This window comes from Vidua macroura, chromosome Z (genome assembly GCF_024509145.1).
Source record: "Vidua macroura isolate BioBank_ID:100142 chromosome Z, ASM2450914v1, whole genome shotgun sequence".
Classification (NCBI taxonomy): Eukaryota; Metazoa; Chordata; class Aves; order Passeriformes; family Viduidae; genus Vidua; species Vidua macroura.
In genome coordinates, this window is record NC_071611.1 from 36,313,765 (window position 1) to 36,327,157 (window position 13,393).

At 37.9% G+C, this 13,393-nt stretch overlaps 1 protein-coding gene across 1 annotated transcript in view; it reads right to left on the reverse strand.

Annotated features, from left to right (window-relative positions):
• The window catches only part of NNT (nicotinamide nucleotide transhydrogenase), a 42,487-nt gene extending 29,149 nt beyond the window's left edge, over window positions 1-13,338 (reverse strand). Inside the window, exons 1-8 of the mRNA XM_054004355.1 lie at window positions 13,248-13,338; window positions 12,171-12,365; window positions 4,917-5,146; window positions 3,595-3,812; window positions 2,956-3,043; window positions 2,269-2,357; window positions 1,281-1,468; window positions 406-539 (exon numbers count right to left, since the gene is read on the reverse strand). Coding sequence (XP_053860330.1) covers window positions 406-539; window positions 1,281-1,468; window positions 2,269-2,357; window positions 2,956-3,043; window positions 3,595-3,812; window positions 4,917-5,146; window positions 12,171-12,321 — 1,098 coding nt within the window. The 5' untranslated portion in view covers window positions 12,322-12,365; window positions 13,248-13,338. The remainder of the gene's footprint in view (window positions 1-405; window positions 540-1,280; window positions 1,469-2,268; window positions 2,358-2,955; window positions 3,044-3,594; window positions 3,813-4,916; window positions 5,147-12,170; window positions 12,366-13,247) is intronic.
• Window positions 13,339-13,393: the final 55 nt, after the last annotated feature.

Genomic DNA, 13,393 nt, shown 5'->3' on the forward strand with positions numbered 1-13,393 from the left:
TTAGCTTTGCCTATGACAGGAAATGTTAACCTCCAGTCATGGGAGGTGATAAGCAAATCAAAGAACCTATTGCTACTGTTGTGTTTTTTTGATAGACCAAGAAATAGATATAAAATCCCACCTTCAACTCAGAAGAGACAAACACTGGACTTGGAAGCTTAATTAGCAAGAATTCTGTAATATCTATTAACAACCAAATTAACATTATACAAAGGTGTTAGTTTCTTTAGAAATATTCAAATTTATGCATATAAATAGTGACCAAATGCAAATCTAAAGGATTACTTCAGCCCAAAGCACCTGAAAGACTGTTGAAAATTCAGCTGCTTCTTTTCAGCATGTAGTTTACAAAACTCCATGGAAGTTCAGGTGAACTGAGAATGAATTGCAGATTAAAATGCTCACCTTATGAACATACATTTCTCCAGGCTTTGTAGTCTCAATATTTCCTCCTGCTTCTGCAGCTAAATCCACAACAACTGAACCTTCCTTCATTGATTCAATCATATCTTTCTTAAACAAGATTGGAGCTTTTTTTCCTGACAAAACAAGGCATAGTAAGTTAAACACAAAATACAGCTTTCTATCTGTTGAGCTTAGAGATGACTTCTCCTCTTTGCTCTATATATAACCTTTAATTTTGTAAGCAAAATTTTCTAGTAATTGGTATCTACGATAAAAAGGTTTTTTTTATAATGACAGAAGTGCTAGAACATCCTGCTCCAAAAGCATACAAGAAAGTTATGCATAGTAGTCTACCAAAGATTAGTCCAATTCTGCCAGCAAACTGACAATCTTAACATCCAATCTTACAATTCCAGCCATAAGGAAAAAAAAAAAAGCCACCACATTGCAAACTATTGAAATACAGACATTGTGCAACATGAAGCACTAAACTCTAAGCTCTACCTTACTGTGTTTCAATTACAAAGGACAATTCCATTTCAATCAGACCTGTTTCAGTGTACAAGCTGTATAGCAGAAGTAGCAGTGATGCAATAGATATGCAAGAGAATTATATATTCTCACTTTATTACTAAATACTCCTTTTTTAGTAAGAAAAACATGACAGTATTTGATTCATACTGATAGTCTTTGAAAACAAAAGTTGTTTAAGAAAAAAAAGGACTCACTTTAAAACCAGGCCTTTATCACAGAAGCGAGGCACATGCTCACACAGACATAATTCATTAACCCCTCTGTTTTCAGGCAGATGCAACTGCAAAATATTACAACTTACCTAGAAGAATGAAAATTTGCATTTTTCATATAAAACATACCTGGAATAAGTGCTGTAGTGATGATAATGTCAACATCTTGGCACTGTTTGGCAAAGAGCTTCATTTCGGCTTCAATAAATTCTTTGGACATTTCTTTAGCATAACCACCTTGTCCCTCTCCAGATTCCTTTAAGTCTACTTCCAAAGGCTCAGCACCAAGAGACTTGAACTGTTCCAAGGCTGCAGCTCTAGAAAAATAAAATTGTAGGTGAGAGAAAAACCACAACTTTAAAAATACATACCAGTGGTTTTAGTAGCAATATTCAGACAAGAGATGTAAAACTTATTCTAGTATTAAGGAGACCATAACAAAAGTCCTCAGCTTTCTGTATTTAGTGTAAAAAATAATTTCATTGATAAATTTATATTCCAGTCAGATTTGAATAAGGAATGAAGGCAGCCTATGGTTTCCTGCATAGTCAGCAGAGTTGCTTCAAGAAAAACCTCAGAGCTGAGGCTTTGCTGATTAACTCTCCTCGACATTTCTGTTGTCGTCACTTGGTAAATCTACAGGCCAAACTAAGGTGCCTAAAACGGAAGACAAGCACAGAACCCATGACCTTGTCTTTAAACAGTGAGATGGGAAGTACTAGTAAGTCTTATTTTCACTGGGAAAATGGCCAGGGGGTGGGTGTTTGTGGCTTGTTAATATTCTGAATTTACTTTGCATCATATGACATCACACTAAATAAAGAGAGTAAATTTCAGTGTTAGGTGAACAGTGACAACATGCAGAGAATTAAACATAAATGTTCTTTAATCTCAAGATAAAAGTATTTAGCGTGCTTAAGAAATGAATTAAAATAAAAATGGAAACGTTTTAGACAGATTTTAAAATTAATAAAAATTTAAGGACTAATGATGGCATAAAAATGGTAGGAAGTGAATTATGACTCAGTGTAGTACAAATTATTTCACTCTAATATAGCCATAAACAACTTAATCTTCAAGTAATTTCAGATTGATATTACAATTTTCACACCCTTACCTAGTATCAAATCCACGAACCACTGCACCCATTGATTTTGCTGCTCCTGCAGAAGCCAGGCCAGCAACTCCTCCCCCAATGATCAGCACCTAAAATGATAAATCTCATTAGCTAGCCATTTAAACAAGATACCTTGGGATAAAACCAAATTTAATTGGGCAGAGTTGCCCCATACATCCAACAGTTTAAAAGCAGTACCTCCTAATTACACATATTTAAGAGCCAACTCTTTTGTAGCTTATAGTTTTTCTCCTTGATTTATCTTACTTTTTTCTTCCTTAATTCTACTTTCATTTCTCTTCAACCCAATCAATCTGTAATTCCAATCAAGTAAATTCTTTCCATTGCACTCGTCAATGCACCAGAAATACCAGTATCTCTGAATTTTCTTAACTGCTTCCTTACCTTCTCCTATTTTGAAAAAAAATAAATCCAACCCTTTATAGCTATTCTGATGTTTAAAACTAAGCAAACTTAAAAAAAACTCAAATTATTCTATTATTCCCAAAACAAATCCAGAACAGATGTGAACAAAAAGTGGCATGAGAATAATTACAGTGATTGCTGAAGTCTCTATAAACAGCCCAAAGGCAGGAAAAAAGCCTTTTAACATAGTTTCAGCAACAGCAACCGTTGCTCAGAAATTCAAATATTCTTTTGCCACAGTGTGTATTTAATTGCACATACCTTTGCTGGAGGAACTTTACCAGCAGCTGTGATTTGACCCGTGAAAAATCGACCAAAGTGATTTGCTGCCAGGACCACAGCCTTGTAACTGTCAATCAAGGATGAACACACATCAGTGTTTTCTCAGATTCAGTAAATTCCATTCATTACATCAATCTAAAAGATGAACATTTGACCAGAATATGTGTAGGATAAAGCAAGCTTAGTATTTTATCATTGAACACAAGCTTAATAGTCTTCATTCGTATTTCTATGGAGATGTCTGACAATATCTGATCTTTTGTTTGTAACTACTATGGCAATTGCATTCACACTGAGTGTTCTTTGGGTTAGTTAGCTCCTAACAACACCAGATCCCCATGACAGACAATCTGTGTTCAAGATAAGTTAGTTCAGAGCAAAAAGGTACAGTCAAGGAATTAAAAGAATTGTGTTCAATTTTGTTTATTTTAAAAGCATTGGTGTGATCTGCTATAAAGCTAACCATAAAAAACTTTAACACCACCCTGCTTGAAACAGCTTTATGAAAATAGAGATGTAGAATCATTTTAGGTATACCTAATATCAAAGCACATGATTTTAAATTAGCTATACTTAATGAAGCAGGAAAAAAAAAAAAGAAAAAAAAAAAAATCATACCCAGCAATGTTGGCCATGGAGCTAAGTGCATCATATCCCTGAGCAATGGTGACCCGTGGAACCTGATCCATAGCCAAGACAGTAGCTTTTTTTTCTGCAAGTTTTTTCAGCAGGTCTGGATTTTGTGCTGGGTAGATAAAACTGATCAGGGTTGCTGCTGTCTTGAAAAGATCTGCCTCATGTATACCTAGAGATGAGTTATATATAGGAGCTCTCACCTGAAAAAAGACAGAAGTTTCCAAGTTAATCAGAGGAGAGAAATCAGAACACATTCCACTTCTTTCTCTCACGTTGCAGTCTTTTCATTCCCATGCAAAAATTACAGAAAGAAGAATGCATATCAAAGACTATTTACACAACTGAACTGAGTAACTGCATTTCTCAGCTGCAGTCCACGTCATGGAATTGGTTCTAGGTGGATTGGTGACAGGGCAAAAACCATCAGCACACACCTTCACAAAGATCTAATGATTTCCAACTAGCAGTCACTTTTGTAACAGACAACTACCCTCAAACCCATTTTTATGCAAAATGATTACTCAACACATATGACAATTAAGCTCTGCAAACTAAGAATCACTAATAAGGTTGCAGTGCATGACTACATACAGGGCATTTCATGCCAGATGTCCAGCAGACACTGATCTTCATCTATATTCACTTCTGAGTTTCTCATTTTTCTCCAAACAGAAACCTACTTAAAAGTGTGGTTCACAAAGCAGCTCACAGAAATTCTATGTTCAATGCTGATGGGATAATTTTAAACAGAGCAATTGAAGGAAGCCTCAATAAGGTAAAGGTCTTTTTTTTTTTCCCTTCAGGACTCTGCATAACCTAATACCTCTCAAGTAAGATTGCTTTTAGCTCTTTTCTCAATTTTTTAAACAAATCTTCGCTGTGGAGTTCAGAGAAGTCACACAATCATATTTTCTAAATCCCAAACCACTCTACTTAAAGAGTAACTAGAGTAATATGTTACCAATCTTGGATAAAGGATTTCTTAGAGCAGGTTTCTCATCTGATTAGATTACAGAACTAGTCTACCTCATTCTAGAAAACACAACAACTCTCAGGTAGTTAAAAACTTGCTAGAGATATTATCCACAATTTTTTCAACACTGTCTTTTACTTTTTTTTAGTGCAGGTGCATGCCTGAGCTATTAAAAGAAAAAAAAACAACAAAACTTGAATCACAACTCAAAATGGAAAAAGTTAATTTAAAGGACCTTACTTACTGAACTTTCCACAGATTATTAGAAAAAAATTACCTATACATTTCTCCAAAAACAATGTAGTAGTAAATATACTAATAAAGCAATTACTTTCACAATCAAGTCAGAAGCCAGAACTTCCTTGGTCCCCTGGATTTTTGCTCCAACTTCTCTGTAATGGTCATCAGAAAATTTAGAAGCTTCTCCAGCACCAGATTCCACCACAACATTGAAGCCTTGCTTAACCAAGGCTTGAACTCCAGCCGGCGACAGAGCCACTCTCTTCTCATTCTCAAATATCTCCCTGGGGACACCCACAGTCAGTTGTTTATAAGGAATTCCTGTAAGAGTGGCAGATAAGACAGCATTAATTGTACTAAACATTAATTAACTGGCATAAGGGACACTCTTCAACATTGTGCAGACACATGCAGACACATGTCACAGTTAGCAATTCTCCCTCCTAAGGGAGGAGGAAGCAGAATGCTATTTTCTATGAACATCGTTTACATTTCCTTAAATTACACCATCTTCCTAGGGATCCTTGTTCTCTCAGCGATCAGCAGGTGACCACAATCAGGCACACAAGCGGTAACAAGTGTTTGGTGCAGTTCATACTCATTGTCGTTTACACAGTTCTGATTGTGTAACTAGCATTCTGATTTACAAACACCTGGTGTACTGGTGATAACACATTCTGCCTCAGGCCAGAATTTAAATCCCTTTCTAGTCACTTCCAGGTTATTGTGAAGACAGAAATAAATGAGCTTGAACAGTGGAACTGCATTTTAACTGAGTATGTTTGTAATACATTACAAATTATGCCAAATCACTATTATTGAATGCTACATACACACCACAAAGTACACTGAAAGGCATAACTGCATCAATAAGCTACTCTAAAAGTTGCCAAAGAAATTAAAAATGTGAATTCAGAAGTAGTTGAAGAATAAAGGAATATCCAGCTACCAGTTTCTTCAAAAATATTTCTCTTCAAAGTTATTTCTTTCTCTTAACTTGTTCAAAGCTCCATTAAGTAACATCAGGAAACTGCTGAAGCTGAAATTTATGTTTTAGTTAAAGTTTTCAAATTACAAACACCTAACCTCATTCGAGTACAATTTGGGGGCTTTCAGTCTCATATCTGGGAGGTAAACTTCTCTGATCCAAACAAGTGTTCAAATACATTATTTATGAATACACAGGCTCAAGCAGAATAATCATACATAAAACTATTACAGTGCTTCAATTACACTGACAGCATGCAGTCCAACACATAGGCTGAATCCTGTACCAGCTTTCACTGACACCTATCCAGAATTTAAACCTGGATTGTGACATTACTATGCACGACATTTACAGCACATGAATATTAATGAACTATAATTTGAGCAGTCTAAGCCATCACTCATATTAATGATCAAGCAACAACAACAGCAACAACAACAAAACCCACCAAAGAAACCCCAAACCTAAAAAAAGGGGAGGAAGCGGATGAGAGGCTTGTTTAAAATTACAAATCTCTTTGAAATAGTCCAACAATACTATGTATTGTACTACAAAAAATTGTACCAGGCAAAGAATGCAAATTTTAGGAAGGCCTCCTTTTGACTTTGAGATAGAAAAAAAAAAAAAAAAAAAAAAAAAAAAAAAAAAAAAAAAAAAAAAAAGCTAAAAACATACTACAATATAAGAGCTTTGAGGAACTAAATTTAGATTTAAAATATGAAAATTATTTATCTGTGAAATTGAACCTGGACTACAATGTGCTTAAAGTTGACAATCTGAAAATGTTTTTGGTTAGAAACTTTAAAGGTACTGTCAACTTACTACGTTCTGAAAAAACGGTAGAGAGTTGCTAAGAACTGGTACTTAAATACCTACTTATAGTTCTCAGCCTACTAACACATTAAAAAAAATTAACACATCCAACAAGACAGAATGAAAGCTCACCAGACAAAGAAGTTCATTACTTCTAATTGCTGCACCAGGGGAGGTTTTACTGAGACACAGGAGGTTCAGAATTCCAGGAAGGAATTCTTCACTGAAAGGATGGTTAAGCACTAGAATGGCTTGCTAAAGGGAAGTGGTCAAGTCACCATCCCTGGAAGTGCTCAAGAAACAACTGGATGTGGCACTTAGTGCTATGGCTTAATTGACAAGGTGGTTTTCAGTCAAAGGTTGGACTTGATCTTAGAGGTCTTCTCCAACCTTAATGATTCTATGATTCTAATTACTTCTACATTTTTTTTAGCTTTGCCTTTGAAATTTGACTAGTAAAATATTAACAAATAATTTGAAGATAGAAGTGTTCTGATGTTTTATATGTTGGAGAACATTTGAAATATTTTAATCACAAGACAACACTCAAATTCAGAAAAACACACATTCATAGAACATAAAGCCAAAACAGGAGCAAAAATGCACATCTAACACAACACACCCACAAAGGTAACAGAGCTTTGCAATGATTTGTTCCACCAGCATACACCAAATCTAAACATCACCGTGCAACTCAGGCCATACCCACCACAGCAACACTGACCACTTGTTACCAGCTGTGGTAACTGTTGCTGTCACTCAAATTACCCTTCTCATTTGAAGAGACTTTTCTCCTCATCTCTTCAAATGACTACACAATAAAGTCCTGCTTCTGATTTTCACTAAATCAACTCGGTGGAAATGAGCTCTCTTGTCTTTTAGAAGCAGGAATGAAACCTAGAAAATTGAAATTTGTTAGGATAACAGAGACCAACCAGAATTTCAGAGAGGAAGTAGCTCTAGGGTAGGATAAGATGCAAAACTCTTTTCAAAAAGCACTGAGAACAGTTAAGAACTAAAGTCCTACCTTCCCTTTCTCCTTTTAGAAATTTTTGTAGCACAAAAAATGTCAAAGGGGAGGAAAGGAGGGGGAAACATGGGGGGAAATATGGGAAGGGAAAAAGAAGGGGAAAAGGGGACGGAAAAAAGGGAGGGGAAAGAAGGAGCAAACAGGGGAAGGAATAAATTATAGCATAAAGGAAATAGATAACTGCAAATTTAAAGGCACAAAGATATTCAACTAAAGCTTTTATTTTTCTCAAGCAAATCTTCTTTTAGCTCCTAAGGCTCAAATGACAATAGATGCTTCTAATTTCCTTCTGCTCATTTGCTTCTGTGTGGAGTAACAGAATAGAAGAGTAAATGGCTAGGAATAAAAGGACAAATATACATTCACTAGATGCCACATGTGTTGTCTCATTCCTCACTTGTTCTTTATTGGTACATCTTGCATGCAATAAAAATTAGTACAACTTTTTCAGATAGCAAGTATTTGCACCTTATTTAGTAAACAGAATGATCACAGACCAGCACTGAGGAACATGCTCTTCTCCAGAGCTTTGGGAGATCAAATCCAAGAAAAATATTCAACAAGTCTCATTTGCCTCACCGATTTTTCTTCTCTGTCTCACTACCAGAACTCCAGCAATCCATAAATACAAAAGCAAATTTTAGCCAGAGGACATTTTTTAAGTAGACTGTCCTGAGCTTCCACGTGATTCAGCATCAAAATGGAACAGATATTTACAGCTCAAAAACAAAGATATATCTTAAAACTACAGTAGAGGTCTTGGGAAGAAAGGGTTAAAAAGCAGGACACCAGCACAGAGGATTGCAAAGCTCCCTTTCAGCTGGAAATAACTCTTGATAAGCCTATGTGAACAGCAAATCTGTGATGATTTACTGGTGCCTGTGTCTCCATTTGTTTTCCTCTGCCTGCTTGTTTTCCTCTGCCCGGGTGCTGCTTCAGCAATACCCCATTAGCAAAGTAATGGAAATTAAATTTACCCTTTGGATTCTAGACATGACTTTGTGGCTGTCCCACCTGCCTGTCTGCGCTGACACACACAACAGGGTATGATCAATACTCTAGCTGGCAGAAGATCTGTAATTAGCACAGATTTGGTTTGCTGGATTCAGCAATTTCATCAAAGTCAATAGTTTTGAAAAGTTGAAATCTCAGATTATAAATTTAAGACCTTAATTTAGCTTTTATTTTGAGGAAGCTCATCTGCTATCCCTGCCAGGGGTTTAAAGTTATGTGAGAGTGTGAAGCCTACAAGTTGTCTCTCTAATCCTTCATGTCAGATAATCTCTTTAAATACTGCCTTGAATATGTTTTACTGACTTACTACTTTACAATATCATGGACATCTTCCAAATGCTGAGTGATACACACATACCTAGAGCACCTTTTTGACTCGTGAAGTTTTTTAATATATTGAGTAGAAGGTACACAGTACTTAGATTCTGCCACTATCAGAAGTAGAATCATTAAATTTCACAGGTCTTAGAATGGAATATACATTCCAGTGAAACACTCTGGCATATACATAACTTAGAACTTCTAAAAACTAGTAAGAAGCCACTCTCTCATTCCCTTACCACAATCCTAACTGTGTAATGAAGACATATTCAAACTTCAAGTAAACAAAACTATAACTGTGACTTTCCCCATTTAACTTCTATATATAAGAATCTTAGAGAAGATTCTAAGTCAAAACTATAGCAGAAAACACAGGTTTTTTTATTTCCTTAACCTGACTTTGAGAAGTAGTCTGCAACAAAACAGTATCAACCAATAGAAACTGACTTAGGGAAAAGATAAAGGAGAAGTTTTGACCATATGCCATGTGTTCTGGGATTGAAAACAGGATGTCTATTTTTTATGTTATGCTAATAACCTTTAAACAAACGATCTCATCTGTTCTGAAGATGAGGACATATTCCAAAGAACAGCAATATAATGTTGGCAAAAAGAAACAAAATGGTACAGAAGATTAAACGAACACCTGATCCCTCCTAATACAAAAATAAGGAATTAAAAAAAAAATAAAAGAGAAATTAAAGGAGAATATTTCTTCATTATAAATAAAATAAAGCTTACCTAGAGAACTAATTAAAAATGAACTGTTATAAGTTTAGAAAAAAATAGGAAATTTTAAGAAATAAGCCTCAAAATAAAAAATATACTTAAAATTCCAAAATAGAGAGGGGTAAAAGTCACAGAGCTGTAGGACAAACTAATCTGGAAGTATACTGGGAAGCTCAGTCAGTCACTCCATATGTACCTTTCCCAGGGCTTCAGAAAGTTTTGTATGTTTCTCAAGCAGCTGGTCCTAGTGACTACCTGGCATAGATTATGGGAATACTTGTTTACACCTGGATGAAAGTTCTTATGTTTCTATTAAGCAAGCAGCAGCATAATAGGTGGCAGTAAGAAAATTATCCATGCTCCAAGTTCACTTTTCAGCTGACTCCATATCTCTATATTTCTTGTCCTCAAGCAGCAGTTATGTTCTTGTACATAACATAGCCTGGATGGAATTAAAGCTAACCTGAGACAAGTAAAAGTAATAACTACAGCCTTAAGAAGAATCACTGAGACACTAGTCTTTTCAGAAAACTTACTCTTCTTAGTAATACAGCAATTTTACCAAGTGTTAAAATAATCAAAGCTAATTTCTGAAAGACTAAAACACAGGTATTTTGAATTTGTTACATTTTGATTCAAGAGCACTTAAAAAGAAAATATAAGAAATAGCCCTGCTTCTAATTTGTCATTAAATTGCTGTTTTCTCCTTGATTTGTCCTCTACTGAATGACAAATCACATTACCAAAGCATACTACAAGGACAGCTTAATTATCAACCAAAAGACTACCAAACTTGTAATTCTCCATATTAAATAACTGCATTTCATGAATACTACTAATCCTTAAATAAGGGCTTCCACACAACAGATTTGACAGGGCAGCACTGAGCATTTAAACATATTACCACTAATCAAAATTCTCCATCCTTGCGGGAAATTTTTTCAAAAGTTATTCTTAAAAATAAGAAAATTCATACACACACAGAGTAGCATACCAATTTCAATAAAACAGAAGAGATTCTTTAGTTTCGTGATGAAATTTGTGGTCAAAGCCAAATACAAAATTGATTCCAAACTCAAACAAGGACACTTACCTGGGATATTTGAGAAAGAACTTTGAACCTACTTTCCTATGTTCCAGTTTATGCGCCCAACCAAGGGACAATCTGCCATATGAAGACTGACAGATGTCTCTTTTATTCAGATATTTAACATGGGAAAAAAATCAAGAGCATCTCAAATCTATCAAAGAAATTCTGGTTTCAGCATGCAACTGTGATACAGATTTATCAGAAGCCCTCAGAGTAAAGAAACTTCCCCTCATGACATTTCTTCAGAGGTTTCAAAATCTTCAGTCACCAAGTTGAAAGGACCACAAAATGCACCATTCATTGTTAATACTGCCACAAATTCTACACAACACAGGCTTCTCTGAGCTACTAAATGCTACTTTTGTGACCCACATTTTCATAATCAGACACTTCTGTTTCCAACAGCACTAATTTCTTTATACTCTCAAGTACCTAATGCAGTTACCTACTGTCTACATTTGGAAGAACCAAGTATCATGTGTGCAAGCAGTCCAACTCTCCACATTAATCTTTTGCAGACTAAGATCCTACATCTGCACAAAAGCAGGGTCTCTAAATTCCAAGGAAAACATGACCCATGCAGTAATAATGGGCAAAAATAGCATTAAACCTGCATTAGGTATTCTTCAGTCTTCCTTCCAACTGTCAGGTTATATACAACATAGAATAGAGAAAAATAATTGTCAGTTCCGATCTTCATATAGCAGGGTCATACTAGAAACTGGAAACAAGGGTGCCCCCTTTCCCAGGTTTTTTTTTCCCTGAAAATACCTGAACTTGTCCACTATCTACTGAAATGCAAGTTGTGCAAATACACTAACAAACCCTACACATACAGATCATACAGATCTGGACATACAGATACAGATCAATAGTTTTTCAAAGTGATACAATGTAAGTGTTTCCTAAACAAAGTTAAGAGATTTTTTTTAAGATGTGCTAATAATGTCTACATATGCTAGCAGATGCTGTCTTTGTGAGGTCTGTATTTTCTCTCACATGCACACAAAGAGCTGCACTACCAAAACAAATGGGGAACTCAGATTTTAACTAATAAAAGCATTTATTTAAATACTTCCTTCAAGCAAGTATTAGCAGGAGTTCAAATCCTCTAACCACAAAAACAATGTGGATCTAAAGTATTCATAATAAACACAAACACCTTCTGTGTAAGTCCTCTAAAGCCAGTCTAAAATTGTGCTGCAACTGACTCAAGTACGCTGCTGACATGATTTAAGAGTGCTCTATTTTAAGTCTTTTCTGTACTAATGCAGATCTGAAAGAAAGAAAAAAAAAAAAGAAACCATTTAAATTCATGTTTTAAAATAAAAGACTGCTTACAGTACTTTAATCAATTTACCTGGCTTTGGAGCTGCCTGAGAACCAAGCACCTGGTGTGTTCTAAACATTCGCAAGCACAGCACCTTTGCAGAACGCGCCTTCAGTGGGAACACATTGCCAAAAACAGGAGCTGAGCATCCACTCACAGCAACACGCAGAAGGCTCGCCATTGCACCCAGACCTCACAACAAATTCCTTGCCACGTATGGAACCCCTACAGCAAATGTGAAAACAAATCAAGAGTTATTAATGGCACTGGACAGAAGGCATGTAAACACAGCAGGTTTAGGACCAGTCGACTGCCAGGAGCCATGAGACAATCATTCCTCACCACCTTTATTTTTCAGGCTAGAAAAAGAAATCCTTTTGTTTTTTTCCCAAATTAAGTAAGACAGCTCTTAACCAAAGCAACTGGCGTGACCAGCCGAACTGGGGATCGCATTTCTGCGACTCAGGGCCATTTTCACGTTACACCGTTGCTTTAAAACGGGAACTGGTAGGGGAAAACCGCGGCGCCCCAAAGCACCAAACAAACGACTCCAATACATGCCACAGCTCCCTCAGGAGTCACCGTGGGTGGGAGACAGCTTGCAGGCGCCCAGGAGGCTCAGCAAGCACTCGGGGCGGGACACGCTGGGCAGTGGACAGGGGAGCCAAGAATGTGCTCTTCGCCCAGAATCCCGCCGGGCCCCCGCGGCAGCGGCCCCTTCTCTCTCCTGTCGCTATTTATAGCCCGTGGCCACCGAATGACCTTGGGCGGGCGGCTCGTCCCCTGCTATGCACTGTCTCCGCTCGGGGGTCACCCCGCAGCCGCCACTTCCCCGCTCCCCACTCCCCGTTCCCGCGGGCCCCTTCTCAGGCCACCTGCTTCCTCCCGCACGTCCGTCCCGCCACGCTCCCTCTCCCTCCCTTCCCCCGACAACGCGGCACCGCTGTCTTCTCCCCACCAGCGGCTGGCCCCCAAACGCACCGGGAGAATGAGGCGGTGCCGGCGCAGCCCCTCACGACGCGGCGCACACGCCCCGCGCGGAGCCCCACACACGCTCCTCCCGCAGCCCCGCACCGAGCCGCTCCGCACACAGCCCCGCACACGCACCGCCGCAACCCGACACGACACTGCGCTCCCGCCCGCGGTACCGCCGCCGCGGCTCCGACCGACCTTGGGGCGGGGCGGGGGCGGGCCCGTGGCCGCCAACCCGGAAGGACTGAGGGGCACGCGGGGGTCGGGCGGCCGCGTCACGC